The 24099-nt window shown below is 41.9% G+C and overlaps 2 protein-coding genes across 2 annotated transcripts; one reads left to right on the forward strand and one right to left on the reverse strand.

The window, feature by feature from the left end:
- Positions 1-4329: 4329 nt before the first annotated feature.
- On the reverse strand, positions 4330-7548 carry EXOC8 (exocyst complex component 8). The gene is made up of 2 exons (XM_048843878.2): positions 5927-7548; positions 4330-5245 (listed from the first exon to the last, which is right to left on the reverse strand). Exons 1-2 carry the CDS (start codon positions 7442-7444, stop codon positions 4637-4639), a joined length of 2127 nt encoding a protein of 708 aa, XP_048699835.2. The 5' UTR covers positions 7445-7548; the 3' UTR covers positions 4330-4636.
- A 205-nt stretch (positions 7549-7753) lies between these two features.
- Positions 7754-16132, forward strand: SPRTN (SprT-like N-terminal domain). Its single transcript, XM_048843879.2, has 5 exons — positions 7754-8160; positions 9228-9327; positions 10199-10327; positions 11609-11879; positions 13081-16132. The coding sequence occupies exons 1-5, from the start codon at positions 7904-7906 to the stop codon at positions 13830-13832; spliced, it is 1509 nt and encodes a 502-aa protein (XP_048699836.2). The 5' UTR covers positions 7754-7903; the 3' UTR covers positions 13833-16132.
- The last annotated feature ends 7967 nt before the right edge of the window (positions 16133-24099 follow it).

The following is a 24099-nucleotide window of genomic DNA, read 5'->3' on the forward strand; positions in this document are numbered from 1 at the left end:
TTTAGGTGTACACCCCCTGGGATGTAGTTAAGTATTATTATTCCATGGATGAAATCCTTGTTTTGTTGAAGTCAATAGGCGTTTTGCCCTTGATTTCAGTGGGACCAGGATGTCACCCCATGAGATCTTTCGTCCTATTAAATAGTTCACAGAATGAAATGGTTGGAGAACTACTGTCCTAAACAGTGCAATCGTACTGTTCATCACCTGGCCCAAGTTCCTTAAGTTCCTTCAGAACTCTTGGTTGGTAGCCCTGGTGACTTGTTCCTCTCCTCTTCTGACAATTCAGTTTGTAACAGTGCTTTGCTTTTATTTCATCTAAAGCATAGCACTGGGGTGGTAGGCATCTCTCCAATATCCTCTGTAGTGAAGACTGATACAAACAAATTATTTAGCTTCTCAGTAAAGATGTTATCTTCCTCAATGGCTCTCTCCACCCTAGCACTCCTATGGATTCACCAATTTTCTGGCATACATTAAAAATGTGTCTTTTTCGTTTTCATCTGTTTCTCTTTGCCTTCCTCATTTCCATGTTACCCTCTACCGTTTATGTTTTCTATTGGCTTCACTGGGGTTGTTGGATTACCATTTCCTGAAAAATGCCTATTCAAATAACCTCTTGAAACTTATCCCTTAATCATACTGGGTTTTATTTCCCGGCTTCTTTTTTGGTTTAAGGGTTGTGTTTGCCTTCAATGACTCTGTTATGGAATGGTTAAGAATAACAATTTTACTTTCCTTAATATTGAGTTTTGAGCCCATTACAGCAACTTCCACATTTTTTTTTTAAATCTCCCTTTCCAACATTTAGTATCACAGTCTACATTTTCTTCCCACAGGATGTCAAACGTACTTACTTTGTGGTCACTATTATTTAGTGACTCAACTACAGCTACTTCTTGAATCCATGCTTGTGCGTAACTTAGAACTATGTTGAGAATAGCCTCTACTCAATTCTAGAACTAGCTGTTCCAAGAAACCATCGTTTAAGATGCTGAGAAATTGTTCCTCTAAACTGTATCCTGTTGTGTCAATTGCCTAGTCTGTATGCAAGTAACTGAACTGATACATTACTTAGTTACCTCTTTCATCTATCTCAAAAGTGTGATCCAAAGCCTGCTGAAATCACTGGTAGTCTTGCTATGGCCTTCAATAAGCTTTGGATCAAGTCCTCAATAGCTTTTTCCTGATAAGGAGACTGGTACAACATTTCTACTCCCCTACTACAACATTTCTATTCATATGACTATGAATTTGTATCCATACAAAGTCTACGGTATGGTCCTCTCCACTAAGAAATGTTACTGCATTAAATTATACGAAACACATCAACTCCCATGAGTAACAGTGTCTTGACTGTATTCAGACATTCAATTTCATCAAAGCAGCTAAAGGAATTATCGAATTTTACACACAATACCCTCTCAAAATGAAAAAATTCTAACAACAGAACTGATTATTCCACTCCAAACCACCAAAATTGCAAAATTAGTGTAACATCTTAATAGTTAATCCAAATACTAAACTAAAAGCTGAACAATGCTCTCCCTACCTGCATTTTGTTTTAGGAAAAGAAAAGTGCTACCTAACATTAGAGTAAGCAAATCTGAAATTTTATTTATTAAAAAGGGACTTTCAAAATATTTTTATTTTAATCATAGCTATTTCAGTTAGCATACAAAGTGTGTGTTCAATTTAATTTATACATCACTTGTCTCAGCCATAATTTATTTTGCCCTATATAAATTCTCAGTCGTGACTTAAACAGAACCACAAGGCATAAAATATCAATGCTACCTACAGTGGTCTAGACAGCCCAAACTCCATATGCAAAAATTAGTGTGAATTTGTAGCAGTCTAAGCAAATACAAGATTTGGTCAACAAAATCGAAGGAAAGCCTGGACTTTCTGGTCTGCTAAAGTTACTGGACAGATTCTGCCTCTTATATCGGGTGCTTCCCAACCTCTGGTATAAAGAGGGATCACATCAGGGGCAGAAGAAGATATGGCAGAGCTGAGATCCACTACGCTCAATCCTCTGCTGGCAGTAAGGAATGTTACATCAGCAGCAACAACAGCATCAATTAGAAGAGGACACCTCTCCTACTGTATCTTATTGGGAAGCTCTGAATCAGGGTGCTGCAACCCAGCTCCTTTCAGCAAGCCCTCAGATACAGTGAAGAACCAGAGCCTTAATATTTAGTCTCGCAGGTTACCTTTCTTGAACTGCAACAAATTCAAATGAGCTTTAAGTCGATTATTCTGTACTCCTAAATGAAAATCCTATCTTCAGGAGTGGGGGGAAAAAAGATACAGAATATATAGCATTAAAAATAATAACCATAAATGATGCTCTTTGGTTCTCTTTTATAACCAATCTGAAAATGTTTCCCAAACTCATTAAGGCTGATGCATCTACCATGCACTGGTGTGTGTTTCAAAGGACATATTAGCTATAAACCCCCCCCCAACAAACTACCCTGGACTGTTGGATTCTGCTTTTCAGGGTAGTGCAATGAAATAACCCCAGAACATGGATTTAAGAGGAATATTTGCCTGAGCAGTAACTCTCATTGTCCTAATTTGGCATAAAAGAAATACAATTATTTTAGTGGCCTTCAATTGCATTCAACTAACTTAGACCATGGAACTGGTTCTTACACTGTAAAAATGCACTCTTGTTTTTCATGCAACTTGACCAGCAAAATAATTGTATAGTGAACCCAGAAATAATCTTGAGAGTGAATGAATGGAGTGGGAGGGTGCCTTGCAGAGTCTGTAAGCTCCAGTGCTGTCCAAGAGTCACCAGCGTGAGAACGAGCCATTAAATAAAGAGATGAAAAATCTAGGAAAATGCGGCAATGGGCTGGCTCTATATAATCAGCTATTCAATTGCTTTTACTAGTTAAATGTTTTGCAACACATGCTTTTATAAGGTGCTGATCACCACAAGTTGCTAAAGTTTCATTTAAAAGAGACAAGTTTAAAAGTGCAGGGGTATGATTCTCATTTATGCCCATTAAGAGCCTATTAAGATTCTAACACAAAATCATTTGTAACAATATTGTTTTCTCAAGATTAAGATGATGTATGGTTACAAGAAGAGGAAGGGAGAATTCAAAAGACTGGGCAATGGTTTGAGTCAATAGAAAATTACCAGTTATTTTCAGAGACCTATCTAGAATGAGATAGTAGTCACTGTTCAGATTCCAGAGAACAGGCATCTACATAAAATACCATAAACTGGCACTCTAGTTGGCAGTCACACCAGTGAAACCAAGTAGATCAAAAAATCTTATTTCTGGTTGTGGTCCCTTCTACAAACAGGGATAAAGGACATTGGCAGGGTAGTGTATCTGTGGTGTGGATAAAGCATTTCAAATTTTCAGTGTAATCAAACACATATAGTATGGTTTGGTGTTTGAAGAGGGGGAAGGTTGTAAAAAGACTGAAACAGGTAATTTTTATAATGAATTACTATACTGTAGAAAGCAACACTAACAAATTTGCAGTAACAGCCATGTTGTATATGTTTTTAAAAAGAATTACATAAGTGTCATTCTCTTTAGGAAAAATGTTTCTTCCTGTCTCTACCATCCATGCCCTTGCACAAGTGAAGCTGGAATGTAGGTCTCCTAAACATGAAATCGTACTTTAATGACAACCTTCCTCCAACCCACACAACTCAGTCTCATTTATGTTTTGAAACAAGAAGCCCTCTTTGCTATGGTTTCTACAGGTAGATAGGGGATGGAAAAGTAGTTATACCCACACCTCAATAAACTACACTGTGTGTGTGTAATGGACCCGCTCCTGCTCCCATTGAAGTCAACAGAAAAACAAAGTAAATACATAACTTTAAAAAATTCTCTTAGTTATAATAAATAATCTTAGGTGTTCTTTCTACAAGCAGAAAAAACCCACAAAAAATCTTTCTAACAGTAAGTAGAGCATTTCGTCAGGGAGGTAGGATTTTTAAGTTGACAATGTCCTTTTGCTAAACTAGGTAGGGAAATGTTTTCTTTTTTAATAACATCTTTGACGTGAGAATCTTTTTTTGAAGTGACTATGCGCTCTTTGTAGTGCTGATTGCCTGTCTTGTTGTCAAGCAAATCTCTGCTTAAAAACTACCAGAGGGTGAATTCTGCAAATCCATTGAATTTACTCATGTTTGAAAGGTGGATGAGCTTCACAAAGAACCACACTCAGAATTCTTCAGTAAACCTAGCAATTGTACTCCTTCAGGAATATGTTAATTTTTTTTTTAAATCACACAATTCAAAATGTGATTAGAGGTTATATTCTACTGCTATATGTAGTACAAGTATGTAGATATTTCACTAACATTTTATTCAGCCCAAAGCAGAATATAAAACATCACAACAGAGGCTATTAATGGGGAAAGGAGACATGCAATACAAGATTATATGACCCCAATGCTTTTTCTCCTTAATTATTTGATTTTTCTTTCCCTTCCTTGTTTTCAGATTTGGTTCATGAATCTTTAGTTAAAACAAGGTTGCAGATGGAATTTTACAGCTTTCAGGGATTTGGAAAAGATTTACAAAATATATCTTCATAGACAACACTATTGAAAGTACGCTGTAGACTTCTGAACAGAACACACGGGTTTCATTTATACTACAGAAGTTGTACTTTCAGGATTTACACGCATTAGTCTTGAAGCATTTCTCAGATCCTGTAGTTGCTTCGCTGGCTTTCCGACCCCTTCCTCAAACCTTTTCTCCACAACAGGAAGGACAGTTTCATAAAGAAATGACGCATTCTGCCTGATGAATGCTTTTTTCTCAGGGTCCTGTTCACACCGTAAACTGTAATCGACATGCTGGACAGCCACAAGGATAATCTCCACTAGGCTTTCCAGCAGAACCATGTGCAGCTCTGGGAAATACAGCTTGAGTGCTTCCTCCAAGAAGGCCATAGTCTGCTTGGTAAAAGCCACCACAGTGTAGCTAAGGTTCACCCAGCAGTCATCACCGGTGTATTGGTCAAAAGTGCTCATTCCACAGCTCCTCATCTCCTCTCTGAGTTTTCCCAGAGCACCTGGGGTCATCAGGTTCATCCTTCTCCACATCTCTTCAGAGTTGCGATGCTTGGTGGCCTCAATTATGATATCCTTGTAGCTCTGCAAAGCTCCTTTGATATCTTTCACTAACAGGGCATGAATGATGAAAGTGAGGTCCAGCCCAATCTCGCTGAGCTGCTTGCAGTGCTCCTTCGCTACCTTCAATAACAACATTTATTAATATATATCTGGATATCTTATACACTAATTTTTTTTTACAGACTAATCTAGTTAATCACCATGTTACCCTTAAAAGTATCAGCCCTATTTTATAGATATGAAAAATAAGGCAGAGATTAAATGTACCTTCAAAAAAAAGAAATAGACTGATTTTATATATATTAGAAATGCAGATCTTTTCTGCCACAGAACACTACGGACAACTAGAGCAGTAATAGGATCATGTCATAAGAGCCTGAAAACTGGGGAATTAAGGAATAAAGGATTTTTAGTATTTTTTTTAAAAACTTTTGTTAATCCATAGTCGAATCCAATCCAATAAACTCTTTGGAGAAAGGCATATTCAAACTTTAACAAATAAATCTTATCCCTTTAATTAAGATGTGAAAGAGCTGACAAACTTTTGCAATCTCCAATCAGTCTTTGGGCAAAACATGGGAAAACCAAACCTGGCATTGCTGATATTCACAGAACAAAAGACAAGCAGAAAAAACCCACAACAAAAAAGCCTTTCATACATCCTAAAGAAGCAGGACACCTTTCAGACCAAAGTCACAGAGGTAATCAGTAAGCGAACAAGGATTAGAAATCAGAAGTTACTGGTTTCTTCCAGGAATGGGGTCAATTCACCAGACCATACTACCTTCCTTACACACTTACCTTCACACACTCAGCAGCAGTGGACAAGCTCTCTTTACTGTCGAATACTTGCTTGCTAAAGGCATCTACAAACATCCTCATTGCCGAGCGGGCCCACACAATGAAGGCAGAGTAGCAGCCACTGTTGCCAGCAAAGTCTGTCTCAAACTCCCTGGCCGTCTCTAACAAACTGGTAAAAAAGACATGGCAAAGCTTGTGGATGTAGAGCAGAGTGGCACCCTCAATGCGCAGTTGACGGATGGCTGTGTGTACAGCAGCTGCCCTGTTCTTCAAGAAAAGCTCACATGCCTTGGTGGACTGCCCCAAGCGAATGAGCTGGGACACAGCCCGGCGAGTGGCCCTAGGACCACCTCGTAATGACCGATCCGGAGATAGCTCAAACACCAGCACATCGGTGAGCTGCCTGACTCGCTCATCTACCTTGGCTCTTAGCTCCCTCACTGGCTGGCTCATAGCCTTCTCTCCCAAATACTCATTCAGCTTATCCAACAGGTCCACTGCCCCCTCAAAATCTCTCTGGGCAATGCAGACATCTAGGTCTTCAGGCAACTCCTGGACCCACTCCAGGGACAGATCTACTGTCTCTTCCTCAGGTGCGGGTTCCTTTTCATCTTCTCTGTCAAAGGGATTAGTGGCCTCAGGAGGTGGCGGAGCAGTATGTGGCAGGGCCTCCTGCTCCAGCCTCAGCTTCTCACTGAGGGCGCGGTTCCGCTTGGTCTCCTCCAGCACCTCCAGCCACTCCTTCTTGATCTTGGCATTCTCGGCCTGGAAGATGCGGCTCTCGGGAAACATGAGCAGCTTGAACATGTCCTTCATGGGCGGGTTGTCCTTGACATTGATCACAGCCAACCCTTCCAGGGGATAGAGGGCATTGTAGCGGTAGGCACCACGCCGGTTGGGCAGCCAGGTGGCCACCAGCAGGCAGTCGTTCATGAGGAAGGCATGCACCCGCTGGATCTGCGCCATGTGATCGGCGTCGTACTCCACCAGGTCGCCGTTGTAGACGAGGTACTTGCCGGGGCTCTCGGGAAGCAGGTCCCGGCAGCCCTCCACCTTCTCCAGCAGGGTGGTGAGCGTGCGCTGCCGCCCCTCCTCGCTGGCGGCCTCCTTGGCCGAGAGGGGGAGGAAGGGGTTGCTGTGGGGGTCGGCGGCGGCGCGGCGGGCGCCCAGGGCGGGGTCGTCGCGGTCGGCCTGCAGCAGCAGGGCCTGGGTGACGGCCTCCATGATGCCCTTCTGCTCGGTGAGGATGTGGCTGAGCTGGTACATCTCGCTCTCCAGGTAGCTGATCTCGCGCGCCGTCTCGATGAACTGGCGGTAGTTCTGGTAGACGTTGCGCTTGAGGCTCTGCGCCGTCTCCTCGCTCAGCGCCTGGATGCGCTGCCGGTGCTCCTGCAGGTCCCGGTCCCCGTCCGACTGCTGCGACAGCTGCTTCACGTACTCGCCCGCCGCGAAGCCCCCCGACTCCAGCTGCCGCCGCAGCCGGCTCCCGCCCCCGCCCTCACCCAGCGGCAGCGCCATCGGTACCGCCGGCAGGGAGGCCGCCAGCCCCGACACACCGAGAGCGGAAGACGGGTGACAGCAGGTACGGCGGCGCTGGGAAAGGGCGCATGCGCCAGGATTACGCACCAGCTACTGCGGCATATTGCGCGTGCGCCTAGACAGCGACCTCCTTTGAATGGCGTAATAATCCTACGTCAGAGGCTGCACTGCGCAAGCGCTGATTGAGGGGGCTGTACTCGCCGGGTAGTACGTATGCGTCGGACAGAGCGGAAGTTGAGTGTGGGACGCTATTTGGCGCACGCGCAAGAGGAAAGTGGTAGAATACGCATGTGCTGAGAAGGGGGCAACAGGAGGGTACCCAGCTGTATTGCGCGTGCGCCAGAATCCGAGTCAGCGGTTGCCGGTCGGGAGGCTGAGGGGCTCGCACAGTGCGCTTCCCGCCTGGGCCCGGGCCCGGGCCGACGGCGCTCCATCGGGATGGACGGAGACTTCCTGCTGGCGCTGCGGTTACAGGCGCAGTGGGAGGAAGAGGAGGAAGCGGCGGCGGTAGCGGCCTGTAGCGAGTTCCCGCGCGGCTCCTCAGCGCCGCCGCGGCCGCTCTCCGTGGTGGACGAGGCCTGGGAGCTGCTGGACCCGAGCCCCGACGTCCGCGGCCTCTTCGTGCAGTTCAACGAGACGCTCTTCTGGGGGAAGCTGGCGGCCGTGGCGGTGACGTGGAGCCCGCGCATGACGCTGTACGGTAACGGCTGCGGGCGGCTGTTGGAACGGGCCGGCGGCGGGGCTCGGGGCGCTGCGGGAGCAGGAGCAGCCGGCCCCAGTGAACGGCCCCGGGGAGCTGCATCGAGCGGCCGCGCTGATCCCAGGAACTCGCGGCTCCAGTTAAAGCGCGATCGCCGCGGCCGCCAGACGGGAGGGGGCCCCGGGGGTCGCAACCTCGGGAGCCTCTCTGGGGAGCTGGTTCAAACCGTAACTCGGATGCCGACCCGCTCCCGGAGGGGGCGATGTGGGGAGAAACCCGCCGCGCGCCTGCAAAGGCAGGGGGCGCCTCGCGGGCCTACAGACCGGCCACTGAGTCCGCAGAGGGAGACCCCCCAGAAGACGGGCCTGGGCCTTTCGGACAGACTCCTCCTGTCCGCGGCGCCCCACGAGGTGGTGTGTAATGATGGGGTGCGAGGCCAGGGGCGGGTGTCTCTCTAGCTCACTTGGAATAGTTAATTCCTGCCACCTCCGCTCGGGACGTGACCTGTTCAGTGACATGTGTCACGCTGTCCCGCCTGGACACTTTCACAAACTGCGAATCCCCCCTGGGCTTCACACGCCAGGAGCGTGTTTCCCCCTCGAGTAGGTAAACCTGGCGGGGGATTAGAACTGGCTGCACAGTCAGTGCTGTTAGTCTGTGTGTGGTAAACTCAAGGTGTGTGTGACTGCATATTACACTTACTGTAAGATGTAGCGCCTCCGTTTTCGTTTTCACCAATTATTTGTTTTGAAAGGCTTTAGAAAAGGGAAACTCAGGTCGAAGCAGTAGCAATAGATTCATATGTTTTAGGACTATTTTGGAAGTAGGGTTTTTTTGTTTTTTTTTTGCCATTTCCTAGTTTGTACTGTAAAATTATTGGTTAAACTCTGGATAAGTCTTGGACTTTAGCAATGTTGTGCTCTTTGGAGAGTTGTTAAAAAAAAATCTTGGTTTACTTGGCAGTGTTAAGTGGACCAGTATTTGTGTATTTAATTCTCAGTTCTGCTCCACCAGCTACAAAAACAAATAGAAGTCTACCGTCTGCCTGTTTTTCTTTTTTAGATGTGCTGGAGTGTGCAGCTATGAAGGAAGAGGTGGGATGTGTTCCATCCGCCTTAGTGAGCCACTCTTAAAGCTAAGACCAAGAAAGGATCTTGTAGAGGTATTTTAAGACATTTCATCTATGTGTAAACTTACTGTAAATCTCCTGAAGTGTATCCTATCTTAAATTGTGCACTGGAGGTCTTAATGCACCATGTTATCTAGATTATAAAATAGTCTTTGCTTTGATAGGAAACTTGTATTAATTGCTTAGTGGTGGTTGTCTAAGTATGCAAAATTATGGTAATCTCAGTCACAATTTTTCTGAACTGACACCCTTATGGGTAAGACCCAAAGTCATTCACCCATTTTACTCCCAGAAATAGGAAAAATATTTTTGAGGGATTTAAAATATCCCCTTCCTTAATGTTAAAACTATAAAGTTGGCTTCAGAATGCAAAATGAAACTATTTCAATTCAATCTCCTGGCTGAGCAGCCCAGTAACACAAAAAGGAGGATTTGATCCTGCATGTAAGTTTCATGCTGTTCCTCAGTTCTCTCCCAGTTCTGTTGTTGTGAGCTGGTTGGAAATTAAGGTTAGACAAGAGTCCTATTCTAAAGTGCTCAGTGATCTGCAGTCTTGCAAAATCTGCATCCTACTGCAGGCTCGCAAGCATCGCTTTTCTCCTGGGGAAGTAATTTTTTTAAAAGAGCCTAAGTCAGGGGAGATCAGATTTTGAATGTCATTTTTCATAGTAATGTCCCTTTGAATGCCCTTTAGGATATATGGAGAGAGAGGATGATTTTTAGCAGAGAGTTGTTATTGTATTCTTATGACCCATACTTAGATTGCAAATGCACGGAAATAAAATCTGTATCAAGATAAATAGAAAGTAGTAAAGACAAAATGGGCTATTAGCTAAATTATTTTAAAATAATATATCATATGTTTTTCAGAAAACATCTAGCAATTTAATGACTTTTGTTTCAGACACTCTTACATGAAATGATTCATGCCCTATTATTTGTCACTAACAATGACAAAGACCATGAATCCCATGGGCCAGAGTTTTGCAAACACATGCGTCGTATCAATCGCATGACTGGAGCCAATGTTACAGTAAGTCGTTTTTACTTAACAAAATACAATCTAGAAAATTTAAACTATATTTTCTATTCAGGTACTATGTAACTGGATATTTCAAATATAGTATGATAATATGTTGGCACTTATTGTTAGCCAGTCCATAGGTGGTATGAACAGCTTTGGGTAGAGAGAGCTTTGTACTAGTTATGGGGAGGGGAGGAGCAAGCAGGTTGAGGAGAGTGCAGTAAAACCTGTTTGGGAATATGTAACTTGTAAACGTATATTGTATTATATTATACATTTTTTTAGAAAAAGATCTCTGGAGCCATTTTGGCTCAATATTTGTTTTTAAATTTTTAGTGTTATGAACTCTTAAAGGAAAAAGACTTCAACTTCAGGGTACAATTTGGGAACTAAAAATCCAGTTTGCTTTTAAGATTTAATAAAAGAGAGATTGTTGCGTTAACCATACATTTTGTATTTTAAAGCTCACATCTATGTTACTACTAATGCCTTAGATAAATATCTTAAGTTTTGAATAAAACTCCAATTTACATTTTATTATGGTGTTTCCTCCTCCATATTTTTTTCTTTTTAGAAAATGAAAACAGAATCATCAGTTTCTTTTGTTCATAGTCAAAACTTGGTATTTTACTTCCTGGTTTTCACAGATTCTTACTATAGTGCACTGATTGGGAGCAAAAAGCAGTTGCAGATAGGGCTTTTTAATGAATTCAAACAGAATATCCAGCGAAAGTTTCTATTTGTCTTAAGTTTTATAAAAGCCTTGTTTTTACAGTATCTAAATTTTGGGCCAAATTTGACCCAACCATTTTCCTTTAGTTGAAGAAGAAGAAGAATAGATAACTGAAGTACAGAATCTTCTTGAATTTTAATGTTACTAACTTAAAGATGCAGGGAGGGGAGTTGATTTATTCCTCTGTCTAGGTGCAGAATAAAGCTTCATGAAAGGGAAACAAGCATTGATCCATTATTGCTTAATATCTCTTAGTGCACAGAGTGCTAGTTAATATTTAATGGTTATTAGTATGCAAGATTGTGCTGTCCATATATCAGGCGTTTTAATTTTTGTAGGGAAGGAAAAATGCTATTTACTTGAAAGTGGTTGTTATGCATACGGTAGGGTCTCTGCTAGCAGGTAAATAATGTGCTGTTTTCCTCCTGGCTCTCTGAGGGTTTTCCCCATGAGAGGTAGTAGTAAGTAGTTAAAGAATGCTAGCACATTTCAAACATGTAAAGATGAATGATTAATATGAAATGGAAATGACTGTTGTGTTTTTGTTTTATGCTTAGATCTATCACGACTTTCATGATGAAGTGGATTCATATCGCCAACACTGGTGGCGATGTAATGGCCCATGTCAGAGTAGAAAACCTTATTATGGATATGTGAAACGCGCAATGAATAGGGCACCCTCTGCGCGAGACTTCTGGTGGTCTGACCACCAACAGACCTGTGGAGGAACGTTCTCAAAAGTAAAGGAGCCAGAGAACTATTCTAAAAAAGGCAAGGAGAAAACCCAGCTAGGAAAGCTTTCAAACTCTGAGCCATCTGATACCAAAGGTATGTAACTCTGTTTTCACTTTTCTTCCCTTCAGGCCCACTCCTGCCCTATACAGTACTCCAACAAATGAAAATAGATCAAATACTGGAGAAATTTAGTATTCAGATTTTCTGTAATGTTGGATTTGGTTCACATGGTTTTTGGGTTTTTTGTTTTGTTTTTTTTTAAATGCTTGTGTTGCATTAAAGTTATAGCATAGTTAAAGGTCTGTGCAGCACTATGTAGTCATCTTCATATTTTTAGAGCAAAAATATTGGACTAAATAAATAACTCAGATTTCTGGATTTACTTGTGATCTATCTTACTATTAGCGAATCATAATTAGAATCACAGCACCTGGCCATTCAAAGGGACACAGCTTATGAAAATGTCATTCCATCCGTATTAACTTTCATCCCAGAATTTTAAGCAGAAAACTAGTTGTTATGCAGGCATGGCCCTGTGTATTTCAGGGCCACAGAACTTGCAGCAAAATCTTTACCCTGCATAGCAGAGTCAAAGGCTTAGGTTCTACAATACTATTAGACATTTCTTGTCCTTATCATTGTGAGGAGAACCTGCTAAGCAGTGTTATCTTTCTGAATCTAACTAGCCAGAAATAATATGAATTAACCACCTTATTTATCGCAGTGGCTTGCTAACTCCTGAAAACGAGTGTAAAATTTCAATATTCACTGTTTCACAGGTGATGACTTTAGCAGAAAGCTTCAGCTAAGATGGTTAACCCACAATGCCCACCTCTCCCCCACCTGCCAAGTGGTACAACTGTCCTCTACCCAGCTTCCAAAATCAACATTTTTCTCACCAGTCCCACACTTGACATCTACTGATGCATTACTTCATTATCAATATGAAAATATACAATATATTAGACTGAAATATGGTGACAGCATAAAATTGAATATAAAAAACAGGAAGGGTACTGTATTAATCATATATATGTCCTGCTTATATTAATTAAAAAGCTCCTTTTTATTTAAATCAAGCTGCTGAAAAAGTTTTTGTCTGCCACACGAGTGTGTCAGAATTTGGGGGATCTTACCACAGAACTTAGCTCCATCCTGCTGTGGAATAACAGGCTGGTATTCAAGTCCTATTTGACTTCTTAAAAATCAAATAGCAAGTTGTTGAGTTAACAGACTTGATACTGAGCAAATGTAGTAGATTCGAACAAAGTTACTAATCACTCATCTTTTGCAGGAAGGATACATGGAGGTGATATACGAAGCCTAATTCCTTTTAGTGGAAAAGGATATCAGCTTGGAGGAGCAGGCCTTTGGTCCTCTGAGAGACACAAAAGTTCCAACAGTATTAAGGGCAGAGAAATACCCAGTCCACAATGTTATTCAGCAGCTGGAACCGCAAGATCAGTTCCTAAAAATGAACTAAAATTTGAACCAAACACATTCAGTACCAGCATTTCCCATCCAGTTTTTACTGATCGCTCCAATCATAAAAACAGCTTTGCTTTGAACCACAAGTTTCCTAAAATATCTGTCGCTAATACAAAAGCTTACAGGAATGTTGATGGGTCGCCTGTTAAAATTTCTTCTGTTAATGGAGGAAATTTGAACCAAAGTCCTACAAATGCCAAGTCGGTTTTTCCATCTTCTAATGAGACACCGAAACAAACTTCCTTTGAACAAGCTGAGACAACTCTAAGATCCTGGGTTTCATCCCAGGAAAATAGCAGCTTTGAAAGTGGTGGTATACCACAGAAACGGCCAAAAACGGAAGACAAATCTGCCTTTGTAAACTACTTTACAAAGAGAGAGAGTACTGATGGCACTTCTAGAACTAACACTCCTATAAAAAACAATGCTGAACCAACAGTGTCCTCTGAAAGTTGTAGTTCTGCTGTTAGTCAGAATAAAAAAGTTAGTTGTCCCGTTTGCCAGACCGAGGTTTTGGAGACCAAAATAAATGAACACCTAGACTCTTGTCTGACATAACCTTTGAAATGCAATATCACAGCTAAGTACTAAGAATTGTTTGAAATCTTCAAATTACATTGCTCAGGATTTATCCAATTATGATTGTTATTGTGTGCCTGTACACTGGCCTGTATTGTCCAAGCTGGTAACTTTCCTATATGTGTAAAGTGGAGTCTGAATTTCAGCATGAAGGGAGGGCAGTTCTGATCCTAACATGCAACTCAAAAAAAAAAAAAAAAATCAGATGTATAGACTCTCCCGGTGCTTGTGTCCCAAAGAGCCTAAGGGTATATGTACGCTACCAAGCCTACATCAGCAAATTATGCCAGCACAGGTGACAGGAGGAGGAATTCTGTTGGTGTGGGAACAGCACCTCCCTGAACGATTTTAGCTGTGCCAGCAGAAGCCCTCTTCTGTCCGTATAGCTGTGGTCTGTGCTGGTGGTATAGTTGGAATAAGTGTGTCGCTATGAGGATTGGTTTTTCTACACCCCGACCAACATAGCTCTGTCGGTATAAATTTTGAAGTGTAGACCAGGCCAAATACACTCCTGATTTTAGTAAATGCAATTGTGGTTGGGTTACATTTTTACTGCAGAACCTAAGAAGGTCTCTTCCCATAGTAACACTTACTAGATTCTGAAATCTTAGATGATTTCTAAAAGCAACTTAACGTTTTTAACCATGTTTTGTCTTTTTGTACTTTTCCTCAGTCCCCAAAATGTTCTTTAACTCATCCCTCGCCACCTTTTAAATTTAACTTCTAAATTGTCCCCTTCCACATAAACTGATACCAACTTATCAGTTTACCACAATGAAAATGTGTTAAATAGTGGGCATTTTTTTATATTCTTATAACACCAAATATTGTGTTTTGGCCACAGCTGCCGACTCTCCAGATATCCGTTTTGCCCAAAACTTTTTAAAGGGCAGGTAGGAATGAGGATGGAATTAGATTTAAATTATGGTTGTATCCACACTGCCAGCGAGGGGTGTGATTCCCCTGGTCATGTACACATACTCACTCTAGCTCTTTTCAATACCCACCTGAAACCAGTAGAAATGTATGCACTCAGCTCAGCCATATCTCTGCTGCTGCTACATTGCTATTTATATTTGCACTAGCTGGATGAGAGTGCAAGTATGTATAAACAACCAGGGGAATCACACCTCTTGCTTGCAGTGTAGACATAGTTTAAGTCTTCAGCAAAAATGGGGAGCAGCTTAGAAGTTAAAAAAAAAATATAGTAAGTCTATTTTAGCATAATCTTGTAAGTGGAGAGCATGGGTAGAAAATTAGTGATATGGGAGGGATTCTAGATACTTACACTGCTTGATGCATTTGATGAAGCATTAGGCTGTAGACTTAAGGCCCTATTAGAGATACATACTGGGTTTTGAAGCATTGGTTAAGAGGGACAGGAATAGGATAATTTTTGTTTAGCCACTTTGGTTGGTTTTTAATGTGCATGGATGGTATGCAGGCAGTGACAGCTAATTCATGGTCCAACAATCTCCACTTTTTTTCCTTCTGTCCCTCACATTGGCCTTGCTGCATATATTGACGCGTCAGTGGCTTTCACTCTTTAACTCCAAGAATGTGTAGTGTGCGTTTCTGTATATTTGACCGCTAAAGGCTAAAACCACCAAGAGTAAAAATAGGGCTGAGTACAAGTAGCAAAACTAGAAGACCATGTCATATCACTAGTCCTGCTACAGAATTCTAACTGAAGGCCTGAATTTAAATGCAGATTTCCAATTGGATTCCCATTGCAATCATTGGCAGAGCTTTGCTTTGCTTCCTTATCAGCCTAATTAATAGTTCAGTCAGTATATGCTAACAGCATTCTATTACATGTTATGAATACCAAGTAAGATGTATAAAGCCTACTAAAATGTTTACAGTTCTGTTGGTGCACTAAAGGTATTTAACTGACTGGTTTGGGCAATACTGTCACAGTTTGAACTAGCTTTCCCAATGAATTTATTATACACTAGGTTGCTTTTTGAACTGCTGGTAGGTATATATGGTGGCTATGATGCAGACAAAAGTGTAAATACAGGTTGTCTTGTTATAAATGTAACGTGGCTTACAATTGACTTCCTCTGAGATGAGAAATAAACAGATCAGACAGTTACGGAATTTGACCCGTGCTAACTAATATCTAGTTTCAAAGTATAGGGGAAAAAAAAACCCTAAGATTGCATAGAATGTACTTTTTTTCAAGAAACTGAATTTTAAAATACTGACATTACTGAAATGTTTTAATGACCTTAACAAAAATGTCTTGCATATTCTGAATAAATCATGATGCTGAACCTTGGGTTGTTAAATCTGGTTTTCACGTGACCGTCAATGACTACTTTTATTTGCTCTTTAAACACATTTCGTACAACAGTAGTCACTTTTAACAGTTCACTCCAACATCTGCACAACCTTCCCTTCTTAACTACCCCACAAACCCAAACCTTGCTGTGGAGTGATAGTTATTCTTGGGGGGGGATTCTGTGCCATTGCACATGTATGGAGAGTTCATGTCCCCTGCAGCTTTCTCTGCTTCCCTGCAGAAAAAAGATTTCTGAAGAGGAAGTAAAGAGAAGCCATAAGAGCGCTGATGCACCCCTCCAGGGCAGCATAGGTGTGTCAATTTGGGCATCAGGAGTAGTTAGGGGAGATGTAAATCACTGCCAGAGGAGGGGGATTGGGACTGTGCGAGCAAGCGACTCTGTCACTCGCTATCACAATGGTCCTGGTATGGAGGGGCTAGGCTTCAGTGTGTTTCTGAGGAGGTAGGTGTGGGCTGGCCCTGTCCTCTCAGACAGAGCAGAATGTTAACACTACCTGCTTAGTGAATTGTTCCCATTGTTAGTGAATTCCCCCAAGAGTATAAAACAGGTGTAAAAGTTTAAAGGCTCCCTTACATTGCCAGAGTGGTGTAAGTGGCCAATTTGAAATTGACAAGAAAACCAGGCAGCTAGAGCCCAGCTGCCCCCACTCCCCTGGTGAGCCAGGTGGCTGGACCCCATTCCTGGTGGGGAACAGGGAGCTGAGAAGCCCTGGGTGGCCCAGTAGGAGCCTGTGGGGTATCCAAGCTCCTGACAGGGAGCTACCAGCAGAGCTCTCAACACTGCCCCTCTTAGGTTGGTGGAAGCACTCCTGGTGAGGATGTGCCCCACTGACCTAAGGAAGGTATTGTGGACACGAGCCACCACAGTAATTACTGTGGTTGCTCTAAGTTGGCCTAACATAGGTTGACTTCTCTTTGTAGTGTAGACATAATCTAAATGATTAGAACTGGTCTAAATTTTTGGACTGAAAAATCTTCTATTAAATATGCTCCATGAACTGTTTACTACTGACCTTTCTGGAGATGGTCAGTAGGCAACATAAATTGTGAGTTTGATTTTTCCTGCTCTCACTTGGTCTTCAGTTGTCTATGATTTAATACTGAGCATATGGCTGCATGTATTTGTTGACTAATAACTAGAAATAAAGGGTCAAACCTAGCACATTACTATTAGACAAAGGGATTTTGTCTCCAATGCTCCCCACTCCCATTCTCCATCCATCTCAGCAGTTAACCTGAATCCCTGCCTGAGTCATTTCTTCTTCCAAAAGGCTGTCAGTCATCTGCTGCAGGCACCATGAATTCTTGAACATGGCCCAGAGTCCACTGATGCTGCAAAGTAGATTATAAGCAGCCCTTAATCCTAGCTGCTTTTCTGTCATTTTCTCATTGCATGGTCTTCCCATTTGTTTTTGGGTGCAATTCCAAGGTTTATTTTTGATCTACAGTGCAAAGCATTACATGGTTAGGACTTGGTTTCTTTTTCCCTGTGCACTATCAAAGAACAGCAGAAGGCACTTTTGCATATAGCTTAATCTTATTGTCCCCTGAGTGATACGGCCATCTTCTTGGGCAAGCACATGCTTGATTTAAACTCATCAATACATTATTTATGATTGGTAGGGAGTACAGGGAAGGGGGCTGTTATTCCAAAATATGCCAGGTGATGGGTCCCCAGTGGGTGATCTTCAGGAATTTTGAAATCATAGAATATCAGGGTTGGAAGGGACCTCAGGAGGTCATCTAGTCCAACCCCCTGCTCAAAGCAGGACCAATCCCCAATTTTTCCCCCAGATCCCTAAAAGACCCCCTCAAGGATTGAACTCACAACCCTGGGTTTAGCAGGCCAGTGTTCAAACAACTGAGCTATCCCTCCCCCCCTAGAGAGTGCATGAGTGTAATATGTTCTGACTGGGCTCCTTTCCCCACCCCTCCCTCTTTCTTGTGTAGGGACAGGCAGTGAACAGGAGTCAGGACTCTTTTCATACCAAGGGAACCCTCAGCTGGGAAGAGCTATGTGCTTTCTGGCTTTTTTTCTGTGCCAGAGTGGCACAGTGGGGCTCAATTACAGCTCAGGATCTAGTTTACGTGTTGTGCCTTTTTTCTGCATTGTAGTTTAAATAAATTACCAGAATAATTGAAACTGGAGTGATTATATTGTGTTATTTTGACAAATAAAATATGCAGAATTTTAAAATACTTTCTGCAGTATTTTTAGTTTTTTTTGGTACAGAATTCCCCCAGGAGTAAATAGTGTAGATTTGGTTAAAAACAGGCTGCACTAACTTCCACGGTCTCCATCTTTTACTTAACATAGAGTTATAGGGGATGTTTTCGATGCTTTGCCAGAAATAGTAAGTTTAAAATGATCACACAACTACTGATCTTAGGACTTGATGTGACCTGTTTCTTTATCATCAGTTTTGTTTAGATAGACATATATGTATTTTAGTTGTACAAATGCCTCCACAAAACTTAATATATAGTGAAAGAAAGCAAGTTTCCTGACTTACAGGTTATTAGTTGGCTTAAAAAAATAACTTAATAGTAGTTTCAAGTATGCACTTATCCACTTCAAGTTCTGTCTGTTTGTGTAACCCTATCAATTACACAATCTTCCCCCTCACTATTTTTTTCCACCTAGTACAGCATGAAAGACCTACAGAAACCAGAGACAGTGAAACTGCATTTGACAACATTTTTTGGATAGGGTCAAAGTAAACAAATTGAACACAGATTTTTTTTCTAAGCTGTTAAGTAATTTTAGGTGTTACCTGTTCAGTTGTCAGTAACAACAAATTTAACAAGTGTTATTTTACATACTACCCGTGTCCACTTTCTTTACAGAATCAAAAACTACCATGTCAGTTATTTGGGGGATGTTTTGGGGATAGTGAGAGTTTTTCTAAATTCTATCTTTGACAGTGTAAAAGCATTCTGAGAAGTCTTTTGGGTTGGCCTGTCACACCTTCAAAAATCAATCAATCAAAACTGGATTGCCTAAAGAATTTGGCAATCATCGACAGCATTTTGAAAAAAAATCTGGCTTTCTGCCTGTTAAAAGCTGTATGATTAAGTATAATGGTAGCCAGGCATTTCTTGTACAATAGTTGTAGAAGATAGTTTCAAAGCTCTTTAAGCAGCAGACTCCATAGTTATTGTATACTGGAAGGTATTAGCATGCCTCTAAGCTCTCTTTCCAGCGTATTGCTGTGGGTGCTTCTTGTAGAAGGTTAAGTTTTACACTTCTATCAATGATTCAACTTTATGTATGAAGAATATAGTACCTCCTATGATGCTGGATGATTAAAGATGACCATTTATATTACCACTGTTATATAATTGCCATCAATCTTGTACAAAGTGTATCATGTAAGGTGTCAATAGAAACATTACAATCCAGCAGGTATGATTATCCTGGTTAAATCTGGTATCTTTGTATTTGAAGTTATGAATATTGACTGTGTACTTGTATCATAAACCTGTGTTGTATCCCTGGGTGACTCATCACCAGGTGGATTTACTTCAGGGTTAGACAGCTATGTATTGATGGCCCATCAAGGACACAACTCTCACAATGGGCCAGTGGAGAAACTCATCCCAGGCAGTAGCTCTTCCTGAGGATGCCTGAGACAGCAAAGAGACCGGAGAAACAGGTGTTTAAAATTAAATTTTTCCTAGGGCATTCAGAAAGCAGAATTCCTACACTCATTAGGTCTCTGGCTTTTAACACAATTGTGGCTAGACCCTTTTCCTTGTCTACAGACCATAATGGTTAGTCTAATTCCTCAGAAGGGAGAAACAAGTTCAAGGGGGCTTGGAAGAAAATTTAGACAACTTTTCAGAGACCAAGCTCTTCATCTTACCTCATGCGCAAAGAAAAATCCAGAAATGAACCATCTTGTGAGCATTCTTTGTTGTTTATAAACCCGTATGTAGGGTCCTGAATGGGTGGGTGCTGTAGAGCCACACTGAGGAGGAACCCAACACCTATAACTCCTAGGGAGTTCACTGGGAGTTTCAGCTACTCCGTCCTTCTCATGATCAGGCCAACGCAAGGTTTTCCCTTCCTTCAGGGACTGAGCATGTTGCCATCTAGCGGAAACAGGCTCTGCCAGCCATGGAATAAAGGGCTGAGATCTGGCCTCAGCATTAGTCTTTTGAATGACGAATTGTGCTAACCCCTGGGGCCACTGCAAGCAGGTTGAGTAGGCTGCAGGCTGATGCAACTAATCTCCCTCCCGTGCCTGCATAACCATCCTCTGCTCCTGACCCAATTTCTCCCATCATCCCATGTACAACATTCTGTCCTACCTGTGGGTATGCACCCAGTCCTGAGCTGCAGCTAAGAGAGGCTTTATTTATTTTGTTAAACTGAAGAGTGAGAACATGGCCCACTAGAGAAAAGAAAAAAAGTAAATCCACTGGGGGGGAGGGGGGGACAGAGAATGAATGAAGATAGTTTATTGCTGCTTCAATGGTATTTTGAATTTTGAAGAACTTAGTTTTTAATCTACCTTGAGTCTAAGTGTTTTCACGTTCAATATGCCTTAGACCACACTTCATGGCCTAAAATACATAGAAGAATTTGACTTTTTCCCTCCTTTTCATTACCCCAAGACATTTTTAGCAGAAAACAGTAGGAAATGTAGAAGAGTTTTTTTTTTTTAAAAAGGGTATATTTATTTTAAACAACCACCAGAGGGACCCAGTTCCCTCGTCTCACTGCTGCTGGCTTGTTTCCCCTGTAGGACTTAGTAAATTTTTCTTTTTTTGCCAAGTATTCTACATACAATAGACAGTTTGGGCAGCCTTTGCTGAAGCATAAGTGAATATGATAAAGAAAAACATCCTTGTTTCTCTCCTGAACTTGTATGAGCTTCCTTATTTGTACCAGTTAGGATATGTATCATACACTAAAGTCACAGGAAAACTCTTGATCTTAACATTAGATGAAATGTTCGGTGAAGAAAAAGATGTATATCCAGCCACCTAAAGTATCATTGACCCCTCTTTTTCATTTTTATGTTGTGAATTTTTTTTAAACATTGTCCTAGGGTAGAAGTTTCAACAGTACTTAAGTGGTTTAGGGGCCTAAAAAATTGAAACTGAAGAAGATTTTATGCTTAGTCTCTAAGGTGTCCTCCTTTTCTTTTTGTGGATACAGACTAACATGGCTGCTACTCTGAAACCTGTCTTTATTATGAGATTCTTTTGTTTATTCCCACTAAATATATAGCCAAGAGCTTTGTGACATTTCTGGGTACCTTTACTGCAGTATCTCCCCAAAACATCCCCACAGTGCAACAATTACATTTTTACTGAATACATGCCCAAAGCTCTGTTAAATACGTGTGGCATACAAAAAGCATCAAATCCTTAAGCCCAGGCTACTTGCAAAGAATGGAAAACAGCCAAAAGTTACACAGTGTTAAATTCACAAAACTATTCTTCAACCCTGTTATACAAATGCTTTTCTATTGCTCTTTCCCTAAACATTATGCATTGTGGTTTGCTCAACTCCGTGTGATTTTAATCAACCTTTCTAAAAGGGAAACCTACCTGACTCAGTATTAGTATCTAGCGGTCTGTTACTCACAGGAAGTCAAGAAATAAACAACATTTGAAGTCTCAAACTTCCCTAGTTAAAAGGTACACAGTCACCTTGAAATCTAGTCCACTGGAAAAAGTTAAAAGCACGTTCAGCTATTATACCTGCTCCTGAGGCCCGCCCCCAATCAATTTTGAGGGTTTTTACAATCACATTGTCCCTTTGAAAATATTTCTCTTCTCTTTGACATGCAAGTGCTGCCAAATACACAAAGTAAAATTAAAAGTAGATACAACTGATAGAGAATTTTTCAGTATTGCCTTTCAGTTACCATAATCGTAGATGCTGCTGGTAGGAGTAGGCAAAACAAACAAACAAACCAAAAACCACCTGATAGAAATGCCATGTAAGCGGACAGTGCCCTTGATGGGCTCAAGCCAACTCCCACTGAGGACTCCTCATGACTGCAATGGAGCTGCATCAGAGCTAAGATTCCTATATTCTAATTTGACCTCACTAGTTCCCGTCATGCCCCATGTTATAGTGACACCAGTGTCACAGTATTGTAACAATCTTTTAATGTGTTCAACATATTCAATACATTAACACAAGTAAACTAATTCACAGGTGAAATGACAACCCAAGTAACCTGCCCTACCAGCTCTAGGACTTGTAGGTTATGCTGAACAGAAGGTGTTCTTCCTTACACGTACTGAAATACCAACACACAGGGTATCAGCTTGCAACTGGTGCATTTTCTTGCTTTTGTGGATGGAAGTCAGAACTTTGTATTTTAATGATGTTGGATGTATTTCTATTTAAAAGCAAGCAGACCGCTTGCTGCCCACACTACATCGAAAACTGGCACAGAAATGAAATCACACCTGACCCTAACCAACAGCAGTGACATTTATAGACAGGTCCAAAAGGGAACACTGGATCCAAATCCTGAACTTTGAGGGGACGGATGCTACTTGAAAGGAAGGATGGTCTTGGGTTAAGGTATTGGACTGGAGAAATGGGTACAAGTATCAGCTCCACTGCACATTTCCTGTGACATGCTGGGCAAGTCACTTATTTAGTCCATCTGTAAAATGGGGTTACTACCGACTTCCTTTCTCCCGTTCTGTCACCTATTTAGATTACAGTCTCTCTTTAGGTATTTGTACAGTACCTAGTATAATGGGGCCCCGCTAAAAGCATGACTGTAACAGTCCATTGCCTCCTCTCCCTCATTCCAGTCAGATGAAGCTAGTGCCAGAGCACTCCTGCTGATCTTTGCAGCCATCTCCAAACCTAGCCCAGCCGAATTTACCCAGCACCTTATTCTAGGTAGTGGACAAAGATCCCAGGAGCTCCACTGGCCCCTCCCTAAGCAAGAGACTCCGGAACTCCCAGCCCAGCGATCGGGGACTAAAAGATGGCTCTAAGCAGAGCAGCTAGGAGAGGTTAGTTACCAGCCATCAGAGGTAGAGCTGAAGCCCAGCTAGACCTACGGGCACCTGCTGCAGCTCTGAAGACACACTCCTGAGAGATAACAGGTTGGAGGGTGGGGGGAAGGAAGGACTGATACATTTACTGGGTGAAGAGAGAGAAGAATCAAATCAGAAGATAGTTGCCTAATTTGGGGAAAAGAGTTGATGAATTTGGGGGCATAAGAGAACTCATGTCAGGGCGAAGAGTAAGTGAATGGAGGGATGGCTGAGTTGGGGTGTGAACAATGTGCAGGGACAAGTGGGATTGAGTACTGAATCTGAGTCGGGGGTTGGTGCACAAGACAGGTGTGAGAAAGACTGGCATGAAATGTGTGTGAATGAGTTTAGTATGAAATGTGAGTAAAAACAGGTCTCTCCACAAGGGGTGAGAATACACAGGGAGAAGGGCATGCACGTATGAGAGTCCAGATGTACACTTGTGTGAGTCCATCTGTCTGCACTGCGCATGTGTGCAAGAGAAAGTGTGAATGTGTTACAGAGACAACCAGTCTATTTGTCCATGAATGTGTGTTTGAATGGGGAAAAGGAGATTGCTCTTTATGGTAAGGGTGTGCAAGTAGATTTTTTATTTTTTATTTTTTTTAGGATAGGTGGAAAGCAGCTATAAGTCCCTTTAACTTGGCTTTCTTGTACACATGAAATTATTTGGATCAGATACTTGCTTTTACTCCTACTTCAGGATTTTTGAAGATTGGTTTATAGTGACTGCAAGTGTACATGGATATTGGTAAATGCTTTGTAACCCTTCCAATGCAACATTGCTATTAACCATGATAATATTGCATACCAGATGACACTAATCTTAATGGTAGTAACAATACTCACTTTCCCATTGCATGGGCCTAGGGAAGCCAAGGTCACAGAAGGTTCAGCAGAACCCACTGCAGAGTG

Source organism: Caretta caretta, chromosome 3 (genome assembly GCF_965140235.1).
Source record: "Caretta caretta isolate rCarCar2 chromosome 3, rCarCar1.hap1, whole genome shotgun sequence".
In the NCBI taxonomy this organism is placed as follows: Eukaryota; Metazoa; Chordata; order Testudines; family Cheloniidae; genus Caretta; species Caretta caretta.

Bases quoted from the DNA above. Each gene is read 5' to 3' on its own strand.
- EXOC8 (XM_048843878.2), bottom strand. From the start codon at position 7,444: ATGGCGCTGCCGCTGGGTGAGGGCGGGGGCGGGAGCCGGCTGCGGCGG. The intron at 5,246-5,926 runs GTAAGTGTGTAA...TTGTTATTGAAG, and splicing joins CTGCTGCTGAGTGTGTGAAG to GTAGCGAAGGAGCACTGCAA.
- SPRTN (XM_048843879.2), top strand. From the start codon at position 7,904: ATGGACGGAGACTTCCTGCTGGCGCTGCGGTTACAGGCGCAGTGGGAG. The intron at 8,161-9,227 runs GTACGGTAACGG...TTTCTTTTTTAG, and splicing joins TGGAGCCCGCGCATGACGCT to ATGTGCTGGAGTGTGCAGCT. The intron at 10,328-11,608 runs GTAAGTCGTTTT...TTTTATGCTTAG, and splicing joins TGACTGGAGCCAATGTTACA to ATCTATCACGACTTTCATGA.